This window comes from Phoenix dactylifera, chromosome 10 (assembly GCF_009389715.1).
Source record: "Phoenix dactylifera cultivar Barhee BC4 chromosome 10, palm_55x_up_171113_PBpolish2nd_filt_p, whole genome shotgun sequence".
Classification (NCBI taxonomy): Eukaryota; Viridiplantae; Streptophyta; class Magnoliopsida; order Arecales; family Arecaceae; genus Phoenix; species Phoenix dactylifera.
In genome coordinates, this window is record NC_052401.1 from 6,746,885 (window position 1) to 6,772,987 (window position 26,103).

The 26,103-nt window shown below is 37.2% G+C and overlaps 1 protein-coding gene across 2 annotated transcripts in view; it reads right to left on the reverse strand.

Moving 5' to 3' along the window:
* Positions 1-407: 407 nt before the first annotated feature.
* Positions 408-26,103, reverse strand: part of LOC103704946 (regulator of nonsense transcripts UPF2) — a 33,814-nt gene continuing 8,118 nt past the window's right edge. Inside the window, exons 4-18 of one of the 2 annotated variants that reach the window (XM_017842239.3) lie at positions 25,002-25,089; positions 23,753-23,955; positions 19,004-19,348; positions 15,883-15,987; positions 15,552-15,679; positions 14,352-14,528; positions 14,085-14,166; positions 9,485-9,769; positions 9,181-9,378; positions 7,928-8,029; positions 5,177-5,407; positions 4,850-5,068; positions 3,413-3,583; positions 2,541-2,726; positions 408-2,064 (exon numbers count right to left, since the gene is read on the reverse strand). In XM_017842239.3, the coding sequence (XP_017697728.2) occupies positions 1,078-2,064; positions 2,541-2,726; positions 3,413-3,583; positions 4,850-5,068; positions 5,177-5,407; positions 7,928-8,029; positions 9,181-9,378; positions 9,485-9,769; positions 14,085-14,166; positions 14,352-14,528; positions 15,552-15,679; positions 15,883-15,987; positions 19,004-19,348; positions 23,753-23,955; positions 25,002-25,089 (3,507 nt within the window). In that variant the 3' untranslated portion in view covers positions 408-1,077. Of the gene's footprint in view, positions 2,065-2,540; positions 2,727-3,412; positions 3,584-4,849; positions 5,069-5,155; positions 5,408-7,927; positions 8,030-9,180; positions 9,379-9,484; positions 9,770-14,084; positions 14,167-14,351; positions 14,529-15,551; positions 15,680-15,882; positions 15,988-19,003; positions 19,349-23,752; positions 23,956-25,001; positions 25,090-26,103 lie in introns of both variants that reach the window. The other variant, XM_008788479.3, reaches the window with a different exon arrangement.

The window sequence follows — 26,103 nt, forward strand, 5'->3', positions numbered from 1 at the left end:
TAGAATTCCAATTTAAAATAAAGTACATTTATTCTTTTGATTTTTATTAAAAAATACAATAAAGTACATTTATTTTTTTAATTATTTTAAATAGTAAGATTTTGAGAAAAATCAAGAAGAAAGAATTACATTTATTCTTTTTATTTTCTTATCAAAAAGACAAAAAAAATATATATTTATGAAAAGAACGACAAAACTTATTAATTCTTTCATTATTTCAAATAATAACATTTTAAGAATATCCAAAAGAATAAAAGTGTATTTTTATTTTCTTGATTATGTATTAAAGAGCAAAAAAAATTAATTTTTTCAAATAAAAATATCATCGAAACTTTTAGCATCACAAAAGATATACTTCATTATATATTTTTTAAATCACAATAAAACAATCAGAGACCATCTTTCCGTGGTTGAGTCACCTTTTTTTTGTACAATTTTTAAAATCCGGTTAACTCGGTTTGGAACTGCCCAGGCGGCCTAACCTTGAGAACTATATAAAAAATAATATCATCCAAGGCCCTAGCCTTAAAGCATGAGTCTGGAGACAGGGCTTCAGCACCTTGGTAAAACTTCAAGACACAATAAACAAGCTGCATCCATATCCACGTACAAGTCCGTTCTATCTACACTTCAGAACTCCACTAGTTGTAGGCTAACTGCTAGCTTTCATGTCAGCGACCTCCTTATACAACAAAATAGCTGTTATCTCACATAAGAGATCCAAATTTCCAGTACAAGCATGAATAATATCTACTCTTTAACTTCAAGAACTCCCATATTCAAACAACCCTAACCAAGACAACTACGTAAACAGCATCAGCAGATTCGTCAAGACTTTGCTCCTCAGCAGCTTCCATTGGTAGGGCTGCACTTTAAAAAGACATTTTCCCATGGATGAGCATAAGACCAAGTTTTGAGGGATTTGATTTTGGATTTGTGACTGCCACCCTTATCAAATTTGAAAAACACAGGCTAAGGTCGCAGTTCTAGCGACCTGTCCTTTCTGATAAACCTGCCATGCCATTCATTTGTAAGAAAAATCGAAGAGTACTCATGGCACCAATCACTGCCAACCATTCATCTTCTCCTACCATGCCCATGATAAAACCCACCAGATGAATGGAGCCGCTGCCGTGCTCCTCCTGTCCTTCCTGCACCATCCCAATTGCCACGACCCACCAGCCTACTGCTACCAACACTGCTCCCGGTTTGCATCCAAGTTCCAGTCTGGGATGAGATCCCATTTGATTCCTCCTCTTCCCTCTCATTGTACTCCAGGATCCTCCGCTTAATGCTCTGCTTCTCCTCCAGCTCCGCAGCCTCTTTCTGCTTTGTGCTCTGCACGAGTGAGCAGTCCTGAGGAATATCCATCTGCTTCGTCTGCTGCTTGCTCCCCCTCTTAAGAAGCACCTTCACCCTCACCTTGTGCCCTGCACCGCTGCCACCCTCCTCATCCATTGTCTCCTCCACGCTCTCCCCCTCAATGGTCCGTGTATCTTTAGACCCCTCAAATACATTCATTGGTATCTTCATGTTCAGAGTGGGCCTTGCCCGTAGCTCTAACTTGCGGGACTCCAAACTCTCCTGCATGAGGGCTCTCAGCTCTCGGTCAAAGTCCTCTTCCTCCTCAGGATCAACTTCCACCAGCTTCTGCCTGACCTGAATACTGTCTTCCTCATCAGAACCCATGGGCCCCCCATCATCCTCATCATCACCATCCCCTTCAGATCTGTCATCTGATCTGTCCTCATACAACAGCTCTTCCTCATCTTCATGTCCTTCCGGATCAATACTGCCACCATCTGAATAGCTTTCACTGTCTGGTGGTTCTTCATGCTTCCTGCCATTTTCCTTCTTTCCGTTTGCTAAGATGCTGCCATTGGCTGTGATGGTAGTGGCTGTTTGGGACAGAGTTTTCTGAGATTCACTATCCGAGTGCTTCTCACTGCTGGCCTTTTCTATTGAGGCCATGCGCTCATGTTCTTCAAGTTCGATCAATGCAGCATTAACTTCCTCAATGGATGAGTAACGAGTCATGTTTGGTCGTAACTCGGCAAACATATCCTGCAAGCATTTTAATTTATGAGCATGTTCACTAAATTTAACCTAGTGCAGAATAAATACAGAATTTCTTTCTTTCTTTCTTCTTTTTGTTTTCAAGAATTGCAGTGGGAGGACCATCTTCCAGGATCGAACCTGGATCCTCTCCTTGGTGCAAGCAGCAAGGAGAGAAATGTACCAACTGACAAACCAAAGTCCCATCAGCTGGGATATCTATGTATAATTCAACAATACTGTAAAACAGAAACTATGTCCATAGTCAGGTGGCTAAAAAGAGATATCTGGCTTAAAGGCATAAGTATTATGCATACTGCATACGCAAAGTAAACATAGCTATAAGGTATGGATAAGTGCACAGACAGTTAAAAAATAACCTTACATTGCTAGGAAGCTCAAAGCAAGTTATTGGAAACAGGAATATCATTATTTGATGATAGAATGCCAGAATAGCGAAACTTAACAAGTAATCTTTAACTAACCTGAATGTCAAACTCAATATCTAGTGGTATCGGACCTTTGCTAAGCACGTATCTCTGAAAATACATCAAAAATCTATCAAGCTTCCTCTTTGAAGAACCTCGATCAAAATAATGACCACATGTCTGAAGAAGTGTTATTATCATCCTGATACGGAAGCAATCTTCTGGTGGATCCAGTGCATCTTGCTTTACAACAAGAAAACAAGAAATAATGCTCTAATAAGAAATTCTAGCCAAGGTATACTTGCATAATTTTACACAAAGTAAGAAAATTAAGGAAAAGAAACACTAGATTTCATGAATAATGTTAGAAAAGTGACTACGACGAGAAAAACAAGATCAGAATGCACTTCTATTATAAATCATTATCCAGAATTCTATAAAATTAAATGACATCTCATGATTATGAAAAAATGATATGCTTGAGTGTAATTGTTCTTTTTTTGTCCATTTAGGTCATTCATCACCAAAATCTAAGAAGCTGTAAGCTTCAAACTTCAAAAGCATCATAGATCAGCTCTGTATATATGAATCCCTCAAATGCAGGTTAATAAAATTATCAATTTTTATAATTCATAACACAGATATAACCTTGATGAGCATATCAATCAATATACTTGATAACTTCTTCTAATATGCACATTAACCAAGTACTTAATGCAATAAAATGGTAGTCAAATAACTAATCCTTACTGATATGAATTCCAAAAACCAGATATGGTTTTAACATTTAATCATTAGTGTAATTTTTTTCTAAACATGAAAGCAACAAAAGTTATACAAACATTAGTATAAAAATTGAAAACTAAAGGTAAGGAATATATGTAAAAAAATTCAATAATCAATAATACTAAGGAAGAAACTGTACTTACTTCTGGTGTTCCATGTCCGAAAATGATAATCAGGTATAATGTTTCAAAAATTACAGATGAATCAATATGCTCATAGTTGTATAGGTCTCCTAAGAATCGCATGTGAGCAAGGCGCCGCTGCTGCATCCCATAATCATTCAATTCCAACCCTAGCCTAATCTCCTCCAAAACCTGAAATTGTTTATGTTGCTTTTTAAAAAAGGAATTAAATAACAATATCTTTTAAGGCATTAGCCATTAACTGAAAATAGTAATCATCGCAACTGGGGGCCAGGAAATTCTACTGAGCATATTAATAAGAGTTCTAACATTCAGGTTAAAGGGTTGGAAAGCAGAACAGGAGGCCAGAGAAGATGGATGTTAATGGTGAAAAATGATATTATGGCTCTTAAAACTTTGGATGTCTAGCCCTTATACATGTCATGACCATTTATTGGTTGCTTATATCGTGTTTCTCTCTATATTCAATAAGTTTGACACAATGTAATTTCACTTGACCATTTTTTACATATGGCCTCAAAATGGATCAACATATGACAAATGTCATGTGATTAAATGAATTATATAACTCAACATATGAACTTCTGTAGGAGTTAAAAACTTAAATAAAACTAGAAAGTGCTAAAAGAAAATATGCCATGTATATACAATCATTACATCAAAAGGGTATACATCTAATGACCAAGTCACTCTGGTTTTCAAAAGAAACCCAAAAATAAGAGAATGCTTGAAGTCCCGCTGCCATTGCCCCAAATGGCCGATGAATCCCCTTATGGTTTCATAAAAAATCACTCATTTAAGTCCAACCCGCAAAACATAAAACTCAAATCCTACAGATGATGTCATATAATTAAGAGTTCTAAGGGAAAGTTTCCATCAATATGATAAAAGCCAGAGAGATCATTCTTTCCAAATCAAAGGCGATAAGTCGCTGAAAGAAGACTAAATGAAATATAAAAAGACAATTTGTTTAGATGTTTTAACAAATTATGTTAATCATTTCAGATTTAACAAGATAAAAAAAGAAAGCGCAAATCCAAGGATGGAAATAAAAAATTTGTATAGCCCAGGATCCTAAACTAACTTTTTGAAGATGGGGAGTATATACACTTCCACAAATTACAACCAGCCTAGATATCCCTAGTTTATAAAAGCATATAGCTACACAAGAGATGAGTCACATTAATCTGCTAAAGGTTCATATCTTGGAAATCACAATAAAATCCACATGTACAGACCATGTAAAGCTTAAAGAAAGGGGTCACCAACTTACCAGTAATCACGAGAATATAATATGAACTAGAACTTATATTCTTATGATGAAAGATACCAATAGGAGTTTAAACTGGCTTTTGAACAAACATGACTCTGGTTCTTATACCCATAATTTGGAAACTTGCTTGAGGTATAAGAACCCAAATTCCTTAGAAAACTGACCTCATCCACTACTGCTACTGCAAATTCACCATGGTAATGACTGAGGCCTGCAGTGAGTAAAGCAATCAGATTAACTTGACTGTACTTCCCCCTGTGGACCTTCAGAAAGCACTTCAAGATATATGATTCGCATTCTGCCCAAGGTAACTTGCGCAACTGTCTAACAACGTGTTCAACAGTGGACTTATTGAGGTCTGAAAAAAGCAATTTCCTGATATACTGCAGAAAACAACCATACAGGTAACTTATGTACTTCATTTGCAGCTATGTAATCTGAACAGAATCGAAGAAATACTAACACTACACCTGATATAATGGAGGGCGTACTTTAGAAACTCTAGCAGATCGTTCAGGTGGTCTGCACAAGTAATAAGCATTTTCTGCAAGTGTACTATGACGTGGATCCAAATTTTTGACATTCTTTAAACGCATCAGTATGTCCAACATGTTAGCCATGCGTATTGTAGTTTCTGGAGTTCGATACAGAAAACGGCCACATGTCTCAAGAAGATTGCAAGCAACATCTATGTTATGATGAGTGAAGTCATCTAAACAAGCCTGAACAAAAAAGAGATGGCTCTCAGGTAAACACAGTGTTGAAAGCAGCATATGTTACAATGGACTATATACTCTAGTAAAAGTATCTGCACGTCACAATACAAATGGTTTACACCCCAATTGGGAACATCATACAAGAGCAGATTTGTGAAGGGAATGTGCCAAAAAGATAAGTTGTCCATAGCATTTTAAACATGAGATACAGCCAAAACACTGGAAGACATGGTAAGCTCAGTAAAGAAGATGGAACCTGACAACGAGGACCATGACATACTCTAGACATGCAAGTGGAGTAATATTAAGCCATTTTAAGTCTGGATGTGTGCAACAACTCTTACTGATGCAACCATGAATGCTGTCACTCCATTACATCTTAAAATAAACTATTCAAGCACAAAAGCAAGTTCAAGAATTTTCAGGTTTAAGTTTTGAAAATACTTCAGTACAATTTATTTCATTCTTTAGGAATTAGGAATATTAAATTCATAGTTTTCTGATAAGAAATCCAGTTTTGGACTGGAAAAGAAGGAGGCTTCAACTGTAACTAAGCCAACATTCTTCCAAATATTATCAACTCCAAGCTGACATACTTTGCTTTTTTTCGTCCTCAAAACCCATTTGTTACAATTGTCATACAGAGTAGAATAAATTGTCAGTTTGGGGTTATGGATAACTAACTCAAGATTCGTAAGGGCATTACACTACAGAAAATAAAACAAGGTAAGGCATACAGAATCAGGTGCAACAGGGCTGCATTACATTACAGAAAATTAAAAAATGTCTAGCAGAAACCTTTTGTACAACAGGCTACATATCTATAATATATTTTCTACATGACCCAAGTTTGCTTGCTAATAATTTGGATAAGTAAATGCCATTTGTCGAGGAATCTAAACCACTCTAAATTTATACTAAACAAAATTTCTTCAACCTAAGTGACAGCTGAAGAAGGAACAAAACAGGCTTAGAGGAATAAAGATTCGGGTACAATAGAACCACATATCTAGAAAAGGGAGGATAATTCCTATATGTACAGAGACCTAAACCATGATGCTATTTTGGTTTACGTGAGGCCCACATGCAGTCACACCTGAACCACTCTAACAATGGTAAACTATAAATCCTAACCAGCCTGACGAAAAACCAAATATAATTTTTAGACACTGATTTTACAAAAAAAATAGTACTTGAATTCTCAGGATGAAAGGACATGTGCCTCACTTAATGGCAATATGACAACTCAAAATAGTTGATCCATGAATAATCAATATTTAAAATTAAACCTGTTAGACAACCATTGCCCTAAAAAATTTCATGAGTTGAAATTAGCCAACAAGAGCAACTTCTCCCTTGATTGAATGATTACAGATAGTATACAATTAAATAGTGAATATAACAAGTCCACATTACCATTACATAACTATTATATTCCCTTTTTCTGACATATGTGACCATCAGGTACTTCCAATCAGTCAATTTCTTACTTGATATCGGTGAATACCCAGAAAATATGATCTTGAGTCTCTTTGATTTGATTGATAGTTTGCAACTGCAACAATAATTTACTAAAGTTAACCTATTAGGAGTTTAGTTTTCAATCTTCTCTGTATTTAGTAAAGGCTACAAGATGATCCCTTGTGTCTTTCATTTTTTTTTCAATTTAACAATTTATAAACTTCCAACTTGGAGAATTAGCATCATAGTAATTTTAGACTATTAACATGCCAGTCACCAGTTAGTACTCGTATCTATACAGACCCCAGAACCTGATCCATTAAGCTTTAAGATTGAAATATAATGGACTTCTCATCAGCTAATCCACTTAATTATCAATAATTAAGCTTATTAAAGACATCTATTTTTGCATGGAGCACTAAAAAAAGGATTTTGGAAATAACAAAAAGGGAACTCCAACTTAGTTGGAAACCATGATATTGCAGAGCTTGATCTATAAACTTGGCTTTAAATATGGAGCGATGAATTAGATGGCCACAATAATAAGGTAATAAGAAATTTTACCAAAATTTTTAGTTTTCTGTGTCAGCATAAACTGTCAATATAATTCACACTCAAACTGACAATTATTTGTCAAGCTACTCATTTCTCTGCTTCAATTAAATCTGATATTTTGCTCTAAAATTTATAAAGAAAAAAAGGATTAGTGTGAAAAAAATGACGAGATTAAGTAATGGAAGGTAAAGACTTAATATGACAGACCACTGAATGGTCATTATCCTGCTTATCCAACAATATGGCGCCGTATTTCCAAAAAGATATCTAACCTTTTAGGGGTTACTAATGTTCTCAGCTAACATACAACAGTTCATCCCTCACGCCAGCATACACCTAGACCAGTATAGTCATTTAAATCAAGTATTTATTGAAAAAAAAGCAAGCAAAAGTATCATCTTACTGTGAATAAATAGGTGTTCATCAGTCTGTTGCACTAAAACTGCAAGATTATAAACAATATTTATGGATACTAACTCAGTCAGATCTTAACTACCATGCAGTAGATACCTTCAAGCAACTAAAAACAAGTCCTGCAGGTGCAATTTTAAATTTGCACAGCTCTCCAATAAATCTGATGTTCTTTATCTTGGTCTCTATGTTTGTCTGATCCTGAAAGAAGGTAGTAACAAAAGTGAGTCCACTAAGAATATTCAAAAAAATACAGAAAATGAACTTGCTTCATGTGTCAATAAGAAACTAGTCTTGCAGATGGGATGCACTTCTAAGATATAATGAAATGGGAGAGGTAGCAATTAATGGGTAGGGGCTTCAAAAGCAGTAGACTATGATTTTCTTTATCAAAGAGACATGCTTCACATCATTAGCATACTCATAAATTATAAGCTTTAAGGGACCTAAGAACTCATATGACAGCGTCTTCATAGTAGATAAACAAAGGATTATAAAATTTAAATCCTTCAGGATCCTATATGCTAAAATATGCTTGAATAAACCTGTTGTTGCAACCATGGATTGCAAGAAAGTAGAATGCTTTTATATTGAACAAGTGGGTTCATAGTTCATGATGAGGGATCACCGAACGATCCCTAACCAGGCGATTTGGGGCATACCAAACTAGACTGGTCCCCAACGGATCGATGGCTTAGAGGCGAGATGGTTCACGGTGTTTCGTTCACTCTCTCCCATCTCCCTTGGCCTCATCTTGCCCTCCTTGACACCAACAGACGCCAATCACTCCCAAGTAACCCTTCCCCCTTGTCATTCCCTCTCCCCCTTCCTCTCACTCCCTCTCCCTCCCTCTCTCTTCCTCCTCGTCATCTCTCCTCCCCCTCCGTGAGCCCCCTCCCTCTCCTTCTCCCTCTTCCCCTCTTCATAAGCCCCCCTCCCTCCCTCCCTCCTTCCCCTCTCTTGCTCTCTCTCTCTCTCTTCCTTTCCTTCTTCCTCTCCCCCTCTCCCTCCTTGGTTCAGTATGCCCCGGGTTGGTACTATACATACCGGTACCGTATCGAACCAGCCGCCGGCCAGTATAGGCTCTGATACCTATCCGGCAAACCTTGCTCGTGAGTCATTTAGAATAGATAAATAAAAGGTGTATAAAAGAAGATGTGAAATATCCTCAAGTAAATTTGATGGCACAACTGCATATCATATAAAACAAGATTTTTTTTAGAAAAAAAGGATGGATTTTATGACTTCATGAATACGTCTAGCCACATAAGTGTTGTATATACATATATATAATAGTAAAAAAATGATACAAACTGATCAATAAACTAAGAAATATAAAGTATTAAATGAACCTTTTTATTTATCAAAAAGTTGAACTCGTCTTCCAACATTGACAAAAGCATAGTTGGAACATCTTTCATACATGTCGACAATGTTGCTACCATTCGAGAATAGTATGGTAGTAATTCTAAGGAAGTCCTCGGGACATTGAACAAACTCCTAACAAGTTTCTTTCGATTTGCCTTCGAATTCAAGTAGCAAAATTCGACCTGCAAAAAAGTAAAATATTTGTAGGTATATATACATATATATATATATATATGTTATGTATAGACACATAAACACAAGCATGCAAGAACTCCAAATGGAGATTACCGTCAACTGATCAATAAGGTCACGGCTCACACAACTTGGAAGCCTCTGAAACAGACCATCTAAGCTTGTACCATCAAGGCCTTTAACTTTATCCTTTTCACCTTCTCCTTTCCTTTCAGTGTCTTTCTCTTTCGATTTTTCTTTTGCAGATTCTTTCATCTTTTCCTTATCTTTGTCCTCTTTATCTTTACCTTTTTCCTCTGCTTTTCCCTCTGGTAAAGGTTCCGAGTCTGCACAGGCCTCAGCAATATCTTGGGCTTCCATGTCGGGCTCCGGGGCAGATTCCTTTGAAGTTTGAACCATATCTCTCCAAAAGTTAATTAATACCCAAAAAAAATCAAATAGAAGGATAAAAACAATATATACCATAAAAGAGTGAGACAAAGGTGACACAGAGACACTGACAGTGAATGCCATAAAATAAGTAAGGAGAGTGAGCATGCAGAAAGTATCTCAAATAGATGGGATGAAGAATGATAAGATGGCAAAGAACCCAAATTTTGCATCAAAGGTAGAACAAAGAACAAATGTCGCCCTAATAGATAAATAAGAACGTAGATACATTAGAAAGCATTTCCACAGAGAATATCGAGAATTTGAACATTTAGTCGCAAGGACAAGTCATGGAAGTGTAACCGTGCAGGATTCAGTCTTTGTTAAGTGATGAAAATGAAAAAAAAGAAAACAAACCTTGAATAAATAAGATATAAATTGAATGACAATAGCATTTAAAATTAAGATAAGTTTGGTGAAGAAATTCAAACCATAGACAAGCTTAGCAAGGTTTTGTTGTGTGATTCCCGGCTCCAATAAATAGTAAAGATTAATTCGCTCGCTTAGGTCAAGGGTTACAATAAGTGGCATCAAAGAAACTTTGAAATATAAATGCAATCAGTGTTTTAAAAGACAGTTGCAGGCACACGAGAGACCAAACAGCATCTAGGCAATGCCTACATAGATTGTAACCCCAAAAAAAAATCAAAAAAGATTAACTGAAATTTTTTAATATAGATTCACTACAAAACAGAGATAAAAGGAAAAATAAACTTAGGGATAAATGTGAATAAAAGAAACAATTATATAATTATTCAAGGTCTAATATACATGACACACTAAGTAGAAAAATTACAGTTCCCCTATAACTTATAAAAGAGTTTTGATCATCATTTCTTCTTTTTCCAAAGAATGCTGTACAGCTAACATCATGCAACAAGCAGAAATTACTAAAATATGAATAACCAACACAAGGTTGGAAATAAACAACCAATCAAGAATTGGTAAAACTTGTAGTTGTCAGTAAGGTGTACTCAGCAATAGCTGTTCTCAGCTAAGATGCCTGACAATTCATCTTGCCCCACTTAATACCCAAACAACCCCAAAAGTTAGTCCAAACTTGACTCGAAAAAGCCTCCACAACATGGAATGCCGTACCGGCCCGTACCGACCGATACGGGCCGGTACGTACCGGTCTGGCCGTGGACCGGTACCGGAACGGATAAAAAACCGGTATTTCCCGGTTTTTTATCCGAACCGGCCGGTACGGGCCCGTACCGGCCGGTTCGGGCCCGTACCGGCCGGTTCGGAGCCCGTACCGGCCGGTACCGGCCTCGTACCGGTGCGAACCGGCCGGTTCGCACCGGTACGATTTTTTTTTTTTTTTTAGAACCACAGCGCCGCGCGCTGTGGTTTTTGAAACCACCCCGTACCGACCGGTACGGGACCGGTACCAGCCGGTACGTACCGGACCGGACCGATACCGTACCGTACCGGACCGGACCGATACCGTACCGTACCGGACCGGACCGGTACCGTACCGTACCGGACCGGACCGGTACCGTACCGGTCCGGCCGGCCACCGGTACGCCGACCGGTACCGTACCGGTCCGGCCGGCCACCGGTACGCCGACCGGTACCGGTACGGCGGACCTTGCTCCACAACCTAGGCGGGCCGCTCGGGCAGCAACTAAGAAGCAAGGCCACATATAGGGGCACCTAGTCAGTGGGCCAGGCAGAGCAACCGCAAAAGAATAAATAAGTTGTCATTCCCAGTTCTATCTAAACCGAAGGAAGTTATGCTAAAAGCATTTTGTTAAGTCATGTTCTGAACCTAGAATTATGCAATATGGAAAGTTGAATTATCCACAAGATTCATGTCAGTGAGAGAACACCTCTTACTAAAAAGCAATTAGATCAAAAAAAGCTTCTTTCCTTTTGGGAAAGGATTCTATTAAAAAGCAATTAGATCAAAAAAATAGCTACCTTTTGGGAAAGGATTGTCCTATCCAAGAAGGTCCCTCCAAATCCTCTAGTATTTTTGCCAGAGGTTTTCATAATTTAAGTATCATAGCTAATTAGAATGAGGTTAGTATATATATCTTTCCATGGAAGCATGCTCCTAAAAAATGGAAAGATTTGCAAAGATGATCTTGGCATGAGAAACATTGAAGAGCTCAATTTTGCACTCCTTTGTAGGTAGGAACAAAAGCTTGTTAGTAATAATTTATGATTTTTGGAAGGATTTGAAACAAAGCTGCTACGACCCAGTGAAACTTAGGACAGGTTGGATTTGCATACAGATCATTTAGTATTTGTAATTTCCCTTGAAAGAGAGAAGTTTGGACTTAAGAACACACATCCAGTATGTGTGTTTGTAAGTGCACGCAATGTGTTCTTTTTTCAAATAAATGGCTAGGCTTAGAGTAACTGGTCACTGTACTCGCTACAAACTTTATGGGCCAGATAGACAGGCCAAAATACATGGAAGTAACTTGTAAACAAACCCAAATTCTATTGGATGCATCAAATAGAAACATATAAGGTTAGCTACTAAGCTACAGCACATCATCTTCAACAATTCAAATTAAGAAGAGTAGGAGTTGTTCTTTTACTCACATTACCGCTACAAATTGTTGATGGAGGTTTAGATCATCTTTTCAGATATGTTGGTCCTTTCATCCTTTTAGTTTTGGATAAGGGGAACCCTAATTGGCTATCCTTTCACAGTTATAAAGTTGGGCAACAGGATGTATGCCAATATACAAGGTCTTGGTAAGGATATTAACAATGTACTTAGAATGTGCACTCAATGCTTTAATATCAGAGACATAAAGTTAAGCATCTAAACAACCACAGAAAGTGAGGAGCAAGACACCAACGGTAATTTGCTTTATAACTTTCTCTTTGTAATAAAGACATTTAAAAAATTACATGAAAAAACATGGAACGTAGCAAAATAAAGGAAATGAATGTCATATAGGAACATTACCTAATCAAAGCTTTAACAATTGAGGATTTTAACCAGCAAATTACAAATATGAAAAAACGAAGAAGTAGATAGTGTAAAGCATGACCCAATATCACCTATTTTATTATTTGCAAAAGCTTTAAATGCAAAATGACAGATTCTCTGCTGCAAAGCACTGCAACTTTCAACAAGCAACATCCCAATCATAGAAAGATAAATAAAAGGCCATCCGTTTTAATAGGTTCAAACCAAAGATTAACATGTGTGCAACCAATAAAATGAATAAATAGGATTAATGTTAACATGTGTGCCAATCTTTATTCTGGTAAAGTCATCAAATAATTGATTGAACATCTAGAATATATAAGCTATGACAAAAGATGCCTTCTCCATAACCATAACCATCCAGCCTTTTCCCAATTATTTGGGTCGGCTACAAGAAGCCTCCTGAAATGCTATAAAATTGCTACATGAAATTTAATAATTGAGCCCCTAACTTCAGATTTCCAGTACAGTCTTAGTGTAATCCTAGGATTTCCTAAAAATTTAGGATTGATGAGGATTTCAGTTTGCTTCTTCTTCCCCCACATTCTCAAAATATTTTTTAAGTTCTTCACATAACACGAATTTACTCCAGAGTCATCAGTTAGGTTTGCTGGTTATTTAATGTGGAGTTAGCAGCAGGAATCTTGCTAATCACACCATTCGTCAAACACAGGCAACAGCTTCAAAAAAATGCAATGACGCATCTAAAAAGAACATATATGCATGTGCATATGAATACATGCCCCAACAGTCTTATATTAGGTGGTTTAAGAACCTGACATTTTGCAAATGAATGCATCTCTGCTCCTTTTTATGTCACTCTCATTTTCATATCAATTCTCATTTTCATAACTAAGACATGCAGCAAAGCTCACCAGAGTCATCTTAAAGACTTAAACAATTAGTGAGTACAACTCAGATTAATCTTACCATTTCCAGATTTGTAGCAGAAGCACTAGCTAACCATGGAAAAACAAGGCTAGGATAATTCACCTTTAAAGATACCCTTAACTCTGAGCAGATTTTTAAGGCATTTTCATACACAAAAGATACTAAATGAGATCTCTGATCATGCTCCTTAATGGCTCTGAATTTACTACTTCAGCAAAATGACTGCATGACATGAGCAATCAGCTTCTAAGACTATTGGTTCCCTGACATATTTGATTACAATGTAGTCCTTTCTTTAAAATTATAACATAAATTTTAGGGCAATATAGTTTTCCATAAACTTTTAAAAACTCATTGGAGAGATGCCAGAAGATGAATTGGAATCATGTATACAGTTATATTCAGTCCTTTCATTCTTACACTTTGTTGTTCTGGTGTCTTCGGATGTTGCTCATTTAACTTGGGCTCAGCTTCTCCCAATAATACAGCAGGAACAAAAGCTCTGATCACAAAGAAAGCCAAAAATTGGATCAAAAGAACTAGAAACAGATTGAAATTAACAGAAATCTCATACATGGATGAGCAAGAATAGTATCTTTAACTCAAAAATCAGAGTCTACTAGTTCTAGTAATAGTTCTGAAGGCTAGCATAAAGAACAGTGATGAAAGTTTTACTGCAAAACCAACCTCAGATCAGGCAAGGATTCATAAAATGCCCTTGTATCTTCATCATCCCATACAGGTTCAAGCAAAGAAGACTCCTTGCCAGAAGCTGAAGATGATACTTCAACACCGGTGGTTACCCTAGTCGTGTGTCCATCATCTGGCATTACTGGAGGTTGCATATCAAGGGCCTCAGCCAAACTGTATATTGAAAGAAGAAAAAAAGAGAAAATCAGAATGAAGATGGGTCATAACAATGAAGCTAATGGAGAATAAATAAAAGGCAGAAAGGAAAGAAAAAAAAATTATTGCAGGAAGTGAGACAAGGGGGGGCAGGCACAAACATCAAAGCAGTAGTGTTTGGCATGTGTTATGCACATGAAAAGAAGAACTGATGACTGTGATATCCTATCAGCTAAAAGATTTTACTTCTATTATTTATGAAACTCAATAAATATATATACTGCTACCTTTGGCACACCTCTTATTTATCTCCCTTGAGAAAAGAGTATAGATCCAAGAAAAAGGGTGTGCATTTATTAAAACCTTGAGCACATATAGATATGATTGCCGGATGAAGTGATGAATGAAGGTCATGTGAGGTGTGAGGATTTGCAGTATAGAATAAGAAAGCACCACAAGTTGTGATCTCCGCTCTGATTAAAACTTTGTTCTGTTGACACATGTAACTTGAAAAGGACACTTCCATTATTAGACAGTATACTTTCTTCAAGATTGAGAAAACAAGCAAAGGTTGTATCCACTAACAGGGAGCTAGTATAGAGAGTCAAAGTAAAAGACGAAGGTGAAGTCAGGCTAAGAGTTTGCAACGTAATATAGCAATTATCATCATCACGTGCACTGCACATGAGGAACCATGGAAGGCTGTTGATATTCTCCTAATTAAAGATTTTTGTAAGTTATGTAATTTGATAAGAAAACTCCCACTTTTACTTGGCATACCCCTTAACTCTCTCCTTGAAAAGGCTGAGAACGGAACCAAAAGAAGTATGCAAATTACAGAATAGAGACGGTAGTACCTAACAGAGATAATGGTCGCTCAAAGTGATAGAATAAGATAGAAACAGGGTGTGTGAGTTTGCATTACAATATATGAAGAGATGAATCTACTCATGAAAACAAAAAAGGATATCAGAACAGGAATTATGAGACATTAACCTTAAAGCAAACTATCAAAAGATAAAATTTGGCTAACAAACTTACGAGGAGACACCACGAAATAGGTGATCATGAGACTTCCGAAGTTTCTCATAAGAAGCTGCATTCTCATCACTGAGCTCCCCTTTAGCGCTTAAGATCTTTGCATTCTCGAGTTCCATCATTTGAAGAGACTGCTCCATAAATAAAATCAGTATCATTCAAGGTTCTTAGCAAGTTGTTGCATAAACATGAAGGAAAAATCAAAGAATAAGGATAATACATCAAAAAGAAGGGATAAAACACATGAAGTACAACCAAAGCAAGCACCAGATGTACCAGGTTAAGAGAAGCATATTCAGTTTAAGCCAAATTTGCAGAGAGTTCCAAAACTTACATGGTGCTCAGATTGAAGTAGTTCAGCTACAGCATCATAATATGAGTGAAATGCTTTCTTGAAGATTTTTTTTTGATCTGCAGTGACATTAAGGTCCTTAAAGAACTGCAAGAGACATGGTAAAAGTTAATTGACGAAGAAGGAACCCACAATCATACAGTTAGAAGGTAGAGAGAGAGACAGATAGATAGATAATAAGAATCAGAAAATGAAGGTGACCAATCTAATACTTAACTGGACAAAAAGGCTTAAGAATTTAAGAAAGCCCTAGAAGGACTGACCTATGTTTCATCCAGCCAATAGATCAATCTTACTTTACATGATACACTGACAAGCTATAGGAAGCTAAAGATGATGGAAGAAATCAGTATTAATGAAAAAATCAATTTTACTCATTGACAAAGTCTGAACAATAACTATCTGAAATTAACAGCACTGCAACTATGCCTTTATACCAATACTTATGGTATACAGCAGCAAGTTTTTGGGTGCAATTCACTCTCTCTGCCCAATGCCATCTTTATGAATGAAATGGGACATGAACACAGCTTTCGTCAACCATGTGAAGAATTCTCACTGAATTTTCGCAAAGTGCAATACCAAGCCATCACAGCAACTGAAAGATAAGGAGAAATAATCTGCAATGACTAAAGTTGACTTATAGCTTGAGTTGGGACAAAATTTCCTGGGAAGGAAAAGGTAAAAACTTCCAACATTTATGCGAACAGAATAAGAGCGTCTGCTGAGCCTGAGCTGCTGTATGTCTATGTCCAATAATTTATATATGTACTTATGAATGTAGCCATTCAGGACATACCAATTGCCTTTTAGTCACTCGAAGCTATTAAATGTTCTGGGTTTGTTGGAGCATATACTTTTGCTGAATCTATATATAAACTAAGTAATCTTTGACCAAAGAAAGTGCAAAAGAATGGATTTTCCTCATAATTGGATATTAACTTGGTCAAACCATCCATCCTTATCGCGTAGCTGTAGAGTAATAGTTTATAACAAATACCCTGTGCTGATTCATAACAAGAAGTATATAAGCTTCAGACAATTCTCGTTCGATCCCTACAGGTTTGATTTTCCACAACTGATTCAGGTGATTGAAGCAAGTAGTGCTCACAGAATAACAACAGTATTAAGGAGACTGATGTGGGAACTCAACATGTGAAGGGTAATACATACAGGTTGGTAGACATTTCAGGACAGAGTTCAAACTCTTACAGTAAATGCAATAAGCAGGAAGACAACAGAGAATTTGCATAAGGGGAGGACCACATAGATCACAGTAATAGGATTGATCAAGCTATATCCATTTTGCCTATTAATCTCTTGACGTGTTTTTTTAACTGTTAAATTCTTAAAAATGAATAAACCTTCTTGAACTTAAATATGTGTTACACCATCAATGTTATGCAATGTTGAGTCTGAGTTTCATTCAACTTGAAAGTTAAATTTAATTTAGGTAGATTACTTTCTAGAGAAATCAATCATCTTCTTTGAATTTCCAAATCAACTCTAGCTGTCATGATGAAACAATAAAAGATAGCATAGATTAATATATATGAATATCATATCATTGCAAACCTCTTAACTGATCTGTGTAATAGCATGCATGAGAATAAGATATGATAGAGCAAACGGTATGTTTTGAGTTGTTCACAATCTATATGGCACAACAGAACAAATAGGGGGTGAAACTGGAGTTCAGGAACAAGTTCAACACCAATAATACAACCATCCCAACATCTATGCAGCAACCTCTTGCATCAATGCCACCAAGGGTATGGCAGATTGAAGTTCACAAGAATGCACCCAATAAATTTTAATTAATTTGCACCAACGCCACAAGAGCATCAATATATCAATTGTTATGGTTGTAAACTTGTAATCCTCTAACCAAACCACACTAAAAACAGAGTGACTGCTTCCAAGGAATCTGGTAAGGATATTGATCAGTTAAGTAAATATAGATGGCATCAATGAGCACGATTAATACAAAACATAATTTGAAAGTTGACAGCTTCCCACGAGATATTAGTTGGTTGATATTCCAAGCTCTCTTCACCAAAATGACAACTCTACATTCTATCTCTATTGGTAAACATTAGTTTGAAGTACTGCAGCCCTCACAAATTGTAGCCCACCTTCACTCTGAACAGGTCAGTCAAGAAAATTACCAACTTCTTATTACCACATGAAGAACAAATTGACAAGCAAGCCAATGTCCACATGTCACTATCTTTGGGAAACATCAGCCATTGAATCAGTAGAGTTTTTCATGAATTATCTACTTGATAACATAATCATCAAGAAAGGAATATCAGCCGCTTCAAGCCCTCCAATCATGATGTTTCATGGTATTGAATCTTCGGTAAATTAAATGCTGACCATTGACCATAATATGTCTGGCTGGGTAACCTAATTATCAATATTATCTTGTGGATTAAATTTTGAAGTATCAAGTACATAAAAGCAAAACTTACTACTTACAAGTTTCTATGAAATGTAACCTATCAAAACAGAAAGAAATTTATTTAATGATCCCACTGGTTTAATTTCATCTACAAGATGGATTATGCAACCGCATGTCAGTGCAACTATACCCAGCAACAAGCCAACAATGAGATTTATTAGCATATCAAAACTGTCTTCTGACTTTACTCTTTTCAAAACAATTATGAGGACAGATATATAATGACGCAATGACCTCACAAGCACTGGATGGGTAGTAAGATCAAGTCAATCAGCAGTTTGAGTAGTCCTCTGTTACTCTGTAGAGACTTAGTGAGTATTAAATATATCAAAGAAGAAAACAAAATACTTAATGCAAAAGCATATACTCACATATGATAATACGTGTTGATACTTAAAAACAAGACGTTACTGATATCCAGATTAATAGATGACAAATGTGATACACTGGGGTGTTATATAAGTAATAGGATTCCACTGTCTTACAATGAAAAAGGAATCATATATTGACATATTACAACAATATTAAAATTCCCATAAACAGGTCAATCAATTTGGCAAAACAAGACCTAAACATTGTTTGCACTAAGTCAACTTTCAAAAGCAATAGCACATACATTTACCAAATGCCAGTTAGTACCTCATCATGAACTTCTTGTCCAGGCTGATGGAGCCCTATGAAGTACCTGCCTTGTCGAGCAAAACTGGTGAGAAGGGACAAATTGGTCTGAGTTACATCCTGATCCTTTAAATGTTCCAAGCTGGTAAGATCCTTTATAATATTTACAAAAATGCCGACATCCACCACAACTCCAACAAAATAAAGTTCCATAAGAAGTTTCAGAGTGCTCCTTTTCTTTATTGCCCTCATGTTTTTATCTGCATCCAAATCATCACCACATTTTCCAGGAAAGAAAACTTTCAAGAGGCCCTGAATAAAGCAAGGGGAGAAGTCTTTGTATCTCTGATGAAGCAACGAGCAGACCTACAAACAGGAACAGATAAATAGAAAAAGATTATGGCATCAAACAAGCTAATAGCACTTGCATGTTACCATCAATTATTTCTTGAAGATTTGTTTACAAAGTCTGGTCCATATAGCCAGACTAAAATACTAAGAGTTATCGATCTTCCATGCTGAGGAAGCAATGCTATAACTTTTTACTTTCCAGATAACAAGTTGATCCAATTCCATATACACTTGATTTAACATGGGGGGAAATCTTTCGAGCAAACGACTTATCAACCTTGATCTCGAGTTCTTCTTTTGGTAACCATCACACCACAAAAAGCAGAAGAACAAGAGCATAAAAGATATAATGACAAAATATAGTGGCACAGTACAGTTAACAAACAATCAGATGAAGCCGGATTCCACACAACCACAATCAAGTGGAGAAAACACACTTAATTATGGCTATTAGACCCTATAGAAAACCAGTTAATTAAAATAACCAAAACAAGGGATAAGTGAACGTTCCCAGTTAGTAGAATAAGATGTCTTAAAATCAAAGTTGGAGGAACCGGTACCGGGCACCATACCATCCCCTGGCGGAACGACTCAGTATGAGCTGGGCACGCCCCGAGAGATGGCACACTGTCGAAACCGGAGAAGGAGAAGAGAAAGAGAGAGCAAGCGGGGGAAGGAGAGAGAAGGAGAGGCGGCGAACGCCGGCGAGGCTACGATAGCCAAGGCCGCGGCCAGCCCCCCGTGGCCATCCACCGACGTCCGCCCCCTCTCCTTCTCCCTCCCTCCCTCCCCCACTCGCTCTCTCTTTCTCTTCTCCTTCTCTGGCTCCGATAGCGTGGCATTTTTATAGCTCGAACCAAGGTTCGTCGTACCGACCGTACCGACATACCGGTGCAGTCCGGTACCGGTACCGAACCGAGCCGAATCGGTACTGTATCGAAAGTGCCACAGCACGTGGCACTTAGCGCGTGACTTTAGCCATGCGCTCTCCCGTAAAGAACATAAAGCCATGCGCTCTCCCATGAAGAACAGCCAGTACGGGTGCGAACCGGCTCGGTTCGCACGGGTATGGGTATGTACCGGTGCGAACCGAGCCGGTTCGTACCAATACAAGCCATGAACTGATTGGTTCCAACCCAATCAATAGCCGTACCATATCGGTGCCTGTCGACATCGATACGGTATGGGCTGAATCGACCGGTACCAATCGGTTCAGCAGGCTATGGCTCGAACCGTACTGGTGAGCCACCGGTACAGCTCAGAATGGGCGAAACCGCCCGGTTCGGAACAGTTCCGCTGACCATGCTTAAAATATAAAAATTGATTCATAATGTTGCAGGATTTTGACCCTTTTTTGGGTCGGTGATTTAATTTTCTTAAGTATCATAATGAGGTGGAACAAAAAACACTTGATATTTTATTGCAAGGAAGAACCACAAAATTATGAATAAGATTATCTTAACTCAGTGATGTATAGTTTCCATTCATTTTAACTGAACTGTATATGTTGATTATCTCTAAATTATGCAACTATGCCGTAAACAAGTGAATATAGATAAACCATAAATCATCTCGAATGTGTAGACAGCTTTACCATATGCATTAGAACATATGGAGTATATGCATTGAAAGGCTTATCTGTCAAATTACTGAATTTCACTGCAGTTGTATAACATCAGAAAAAACCATCAGCTTTAATTTGCATCACTGGATGCACACTTAGCACCAGCAGAAGAACAATAACATATAAGAACCGTAAGTTATCCTCAGGCAAAGAATGGTCACCAAGCATGGGTTAGTAAAAAAGATCAGTAAGAGAGGAAAGGGTAAGAGCTATGCAGTGGTTATGTTCTTTCGGCCCTTGTTAGTACATCTAATAAAGTGGCCAGACTGTGTGGGCAAATCTAAAGGAAAAAGATGCATAAACAAAACTCAGTGGTAAAATGAAATGGTCCAATAGGGAATTAATGAAAAGGGTCTCAGATTGAGACATGACAAATAGATTACGTTGAGAATTCTAAGGAAGAGAAACTGGAAACTGCTCTTAAACAAGCAGCTTTCTATATTAACTTTTCCGCATAAAACATAACCAAAAAAGAATTTGAGACCTAGCAAAAGTGGGGATGATAGAGTTCTAAGCTGAAGATGTCAATATCCATGTAAAATATAAGATGGGACCATAGAAAAATGAAAGAAAACTTTACAAACTCCAGAGTATTTGCACTTGGAGTACATAGCAATGACAGAAATAGGTTAATGAAGAAGATGTGGCCCAGAAAATAATAACAAAAGAATGATTTAGAAAGGATGGAGAGATGGAAAGATTGATCCAGACAGATGACAAATAAAGTTGTCAAAATCATCTGATAGATTTGGTGGATCTAAAAAACAAGATAATAGTGACTGATATAATAGAAGATGAATGAAGTAAAAGAACATGGATAACACCAAATGTTGTCAGATGAAAGTTATGAGTTATGGAATGAAGTTTGGGACAATAGCAAGCAAATAGACGCAAATATATACAACAAGAGCATCAACTAGTCTGATTCAGGTCATTTCCAGCTGGATCCTTATCAAGTATCCACCTGACAATGCGAAACATCCACAATTGTTTCGGAGCATCCAAATCAGTTCACAAGAAATGAAGGGCCTATGCAGGAATTGTGTGCAAATAATGGAAACACTATGAATTGCCCTCTCCTCCGCACTCTACTTTTCTAGAATCTCACGCCCATGATGATGATTCAACCTCTCCTGTATATCCTCCAACCTTCTTAAAACATGAAACTACAACACCCTACTCCCACTCCCAGATGCACTATGCACCTACCTCCACCTCCACATCCCATATCTAGCAAGGATTGAAGAATTGTGCCAGTAAATTGTTGACCTAACACTAGCATCATTCTTATCATTCCATCCCATGCCACTGCTTGGCATGCATCACACAGCAGCATACCCAGTAACGACATGCAGCCAGTACCAGGCTGGTGTTGCATGCTGATAAAGCACTAGCATGATATGTATCATGTTGTGTCATGCCAATCAGCACTTAGATCCATGATATCTAGTTCCAAAAGGTGCTCTGCAAACACATCAAGTTGAATTTCATGAATTATTAGATACTTCATGATTTTGCTAGACACTCCAATTATTCAACTTTTGGCAATTCTATGTAGAAGTCAAATTTACTGTAACATTTAGCTTATGATTTCCCAAATTTATCAAATTATCAGGCAATAGGTCCTGTTGCGGGGTTTCACCCCGACAGCAGCCCACACACCAGCCGAGCAGGAAAAGCATCTGCGTCCCTCCCGAGGTATTGTCCGCTCTGGGATTGCCGCTTCGGGTCTCCGGGAGGTCGCCCAGGGTCTTTGCCCAATGACAGTCCCGAGCCCTAACGGCGCGGGGGTCCGCGGAGGTACTACCCCTACCCTCACGGTTTTGTCCTACAAAAGGGCCCTCGGTAAGGAGAGGTTATTGAGCCCCCCATTTAAGGCACAGACCTTTCCGCTGATTAGCCGATGTGGGACTAAACTGGGAACCCCATCCCACAACAGGTCCAACTGGTGGCATGTTAAATACATATATTTAAACATATATTTGCACACACATCAAGGATAGATTCTTTATAACACCTAGTCACTTGACAGTTGACATGGCATCGTGTGCCCCATAACATCAATCCCAAACTTGACAACAAAAGCATAATTAATGTAAACTTCGACTCTATAGTAATTACAATCTACTTAAGACAATTCTATGAGACTAACTTCCAAGTATGAATCAACTTGTTAGGCACTAAAAAGGTTGTAGGCATGCTACAAGCACAACTCAAATGAAGATGCTGATGGACAAGATCAAAACTAAGAATAACACAATTATAAACAAATAATTACAAAAAAAAAGTTGTTGTAGCTCCAAGATTTTCAGAAATGGTTTCAAAAAAGAAATGTTTTCCTCAGGCAAACCTAGTAAGGATTAAATAGCTAACCAGGTTGGAAGATTAGAAAAGAGGGAGGCCAAATATGACATAAATTGTAGTAATAAAATGAAATCCAAGAACAACTCCATTTCAGAGAACTTGTCCACAGATAAGTCCAAAACAAAGTAACATACTTAGAAACAACTGCAAGTTTGATGAAATGAATTTTTGTTTTTGTTCCTGACTATTCTTAAACAAAAAGCTAAACTCAATCCAAGATAAATAAAGCAACAAAGTACACAACCTAAGTCTTTGGAATATTATATGGGTATACAATTTTAATATGCACCAACTAAAAGGATAGATCTAAAAGTCCTAGAATCCTATTAGGCAGTCAGTACAGACTGGAAATGTTTTCTATAACTAACAAAGATCAGGCTGGACACAGATAAAGATGATATCTGCAAAACTGTAAATTTTTAATGTGATACCTGCACAGCAGCTTGTATATCTGAAGTTCTAAGCTTGGCATCACAAATAGCTGCCGCAGCTTCACTGACAAATTTGCTTAAGTTGACACTTCTTAATTCATCCATCAACCCTTCTCGTTGCTCATCATTTATCTGTTTAAGCTTTTTAATAACCGTTGTATTGCGTTTAATACTGGAGTCCAACATCCTGAGAAAACCTGAGTCTGGAAGAAAAACATTATAGTAATATTATGCAAGAGAGCCATCTAATTTGACCACTGCTCAGGCTGGTTAAGTACAATACTTAAGTAGCATTCAAGATATTAGTTCAAAGGGATATGAGTATATGACGGAGAAAGAGGGGAAAATCAGCTTCACTGGCAAGGTATGTAGGAGGTGCTGACAAAACTACATGCATGTAAATTTCATTCATGAAAAATTGAGACCAGCATATAAAAATAAATGCAGGTGAACCATATATAGAACAGTCAAAGATTTAATCTGGGCTGCTAGGCAGTTACATGGTGGCCCAAAGATACCAGGCCAAATGCCACAGACTTACACAAAACTAGTAATGTGAAGCAATTGAATAGGTCGTCATCTAATCACCTATGTTTAGTCAACTACGGTTTCGAAAACAGAAAAATAAATCATGACTTTATAAGCAAGGCTTAATAAAGCTAAAGAGAAGTCACATAAAAATAGGACATGATTGAAGAACTGAAAGAGGGTAGCACCAATGCCAATCCTAAAACGGAAAATACTTCTACAATCATTTAATCATTACTTAAAACCCTAAGCCATCCAATCATCATAAATTGATAAATAAGAGACTTCTAAATCATCGTATTCACATTTTTATTGATAAGGTGAGGACCGGCATGATCACCCGACTTCCTAATATTGGGTCTAACAACCAGAACTTGCAAAAGGAAATAATTTAATCTAAATACCTATTAATTGTTTGCTTGCCATTACTTGCAAGATGAAATATTGCATCTATTCACCTCAAATGCTATTAGGTATATCACTTACTTCCATTTGAGGAGGGGCAAATTTTGATGTCTGGGTATCCACAAATTGTTTTGTTTTAGTTTTAGTAAACTTCAAATTAACGGGGCTCATCTATCTTTTGGCATCTAAATCATGAAATCTTAGCCACTAAACCTAAACTTAACTACCAAGTACCTACCTTCTTCCAGCAGAGCGAACAGAAAAAAGAGGGAAAAAAGAAAATTTATGAAGATGACGTGCTTTACCACATAGTTACCTGGCCTTTCAGGATTCAGATTGCTATGACGGAGAGCAAGTTTCACATCAATTGATTTCTTACATTCATCAAGACGTGCAGCACTTTCCTACAAAAAAAAAATATAAATATATTTATAAGGTTCCATTATGAGTTAATTGAATGTTCTGATCTTGAAAACCAGCAGAAGATTTTAAAAATATACTAATACCAAATATCTGGTGAATATCAACCAGCCTAAGAGATTTACAAAAACAAATGCAGACTACAAATACTAACCATGGAAAATTGAATGCAGGCAAAAAAATTGAATAACAAAATAAGATTATAATTATTTATCCCTAAGAGTCACTAGTGAGCAGCAGTTGTAGCCATGCTTTAGATATCGTAGGACAGGGCAGGGCCATCCCAATTTTTCTATGAAACAGGACACCCCGCATCTCACCACCTAGGATAGTGGATGTCCCATCTCGCCCTGCCCCAACGCAGGGTGGTGGGCCAACCCCCCATGCCATGGGTATTTAAAACCTTGACTTGTAGCATTCCTAGAATGACAGAATGGCACCCAACATATTCAAGAAAAAGATAAGAAAATGTCTAGAAGATTTCAGTAGCACATGTCCAACAACTAAAAGTTGATGATACTAACTGCAATGAAAAGGAGAAAGAGAAAACCAAACATAAAAGTTACACTAAAAATATAGTATCAATGATCTCCAAATTGCTAAATTACTTGAATATTTTATTGGCTAAAAGAATCTCTAAACTACTATTAGAGGGGAAAAAAAGAATAACAAAGTAACCTAATAAATCACAAAATTTATGCATTGCTAACAAACTACTCATGCATGAAATACTCATGGATTGCGTATGGACAATGTTATACACTCTTTGTTGGTGATGGTAGTTAACTAGTTATGCATAGCTTGTAATCATCACCTCTTCCATGTCTGTTCTTGCATAAATCAGTGAATGAACAAGACAATATTGTTTTATCTAATTTAGTATGAAATTAACCATCACCAACCATTTTTGCCTTGGTTATTTGGGATTATGATCCTGATTTGCCAAACAATCCTATAATAATATTAACCCAAATATTGCTGAAATCTTTTCTAATACA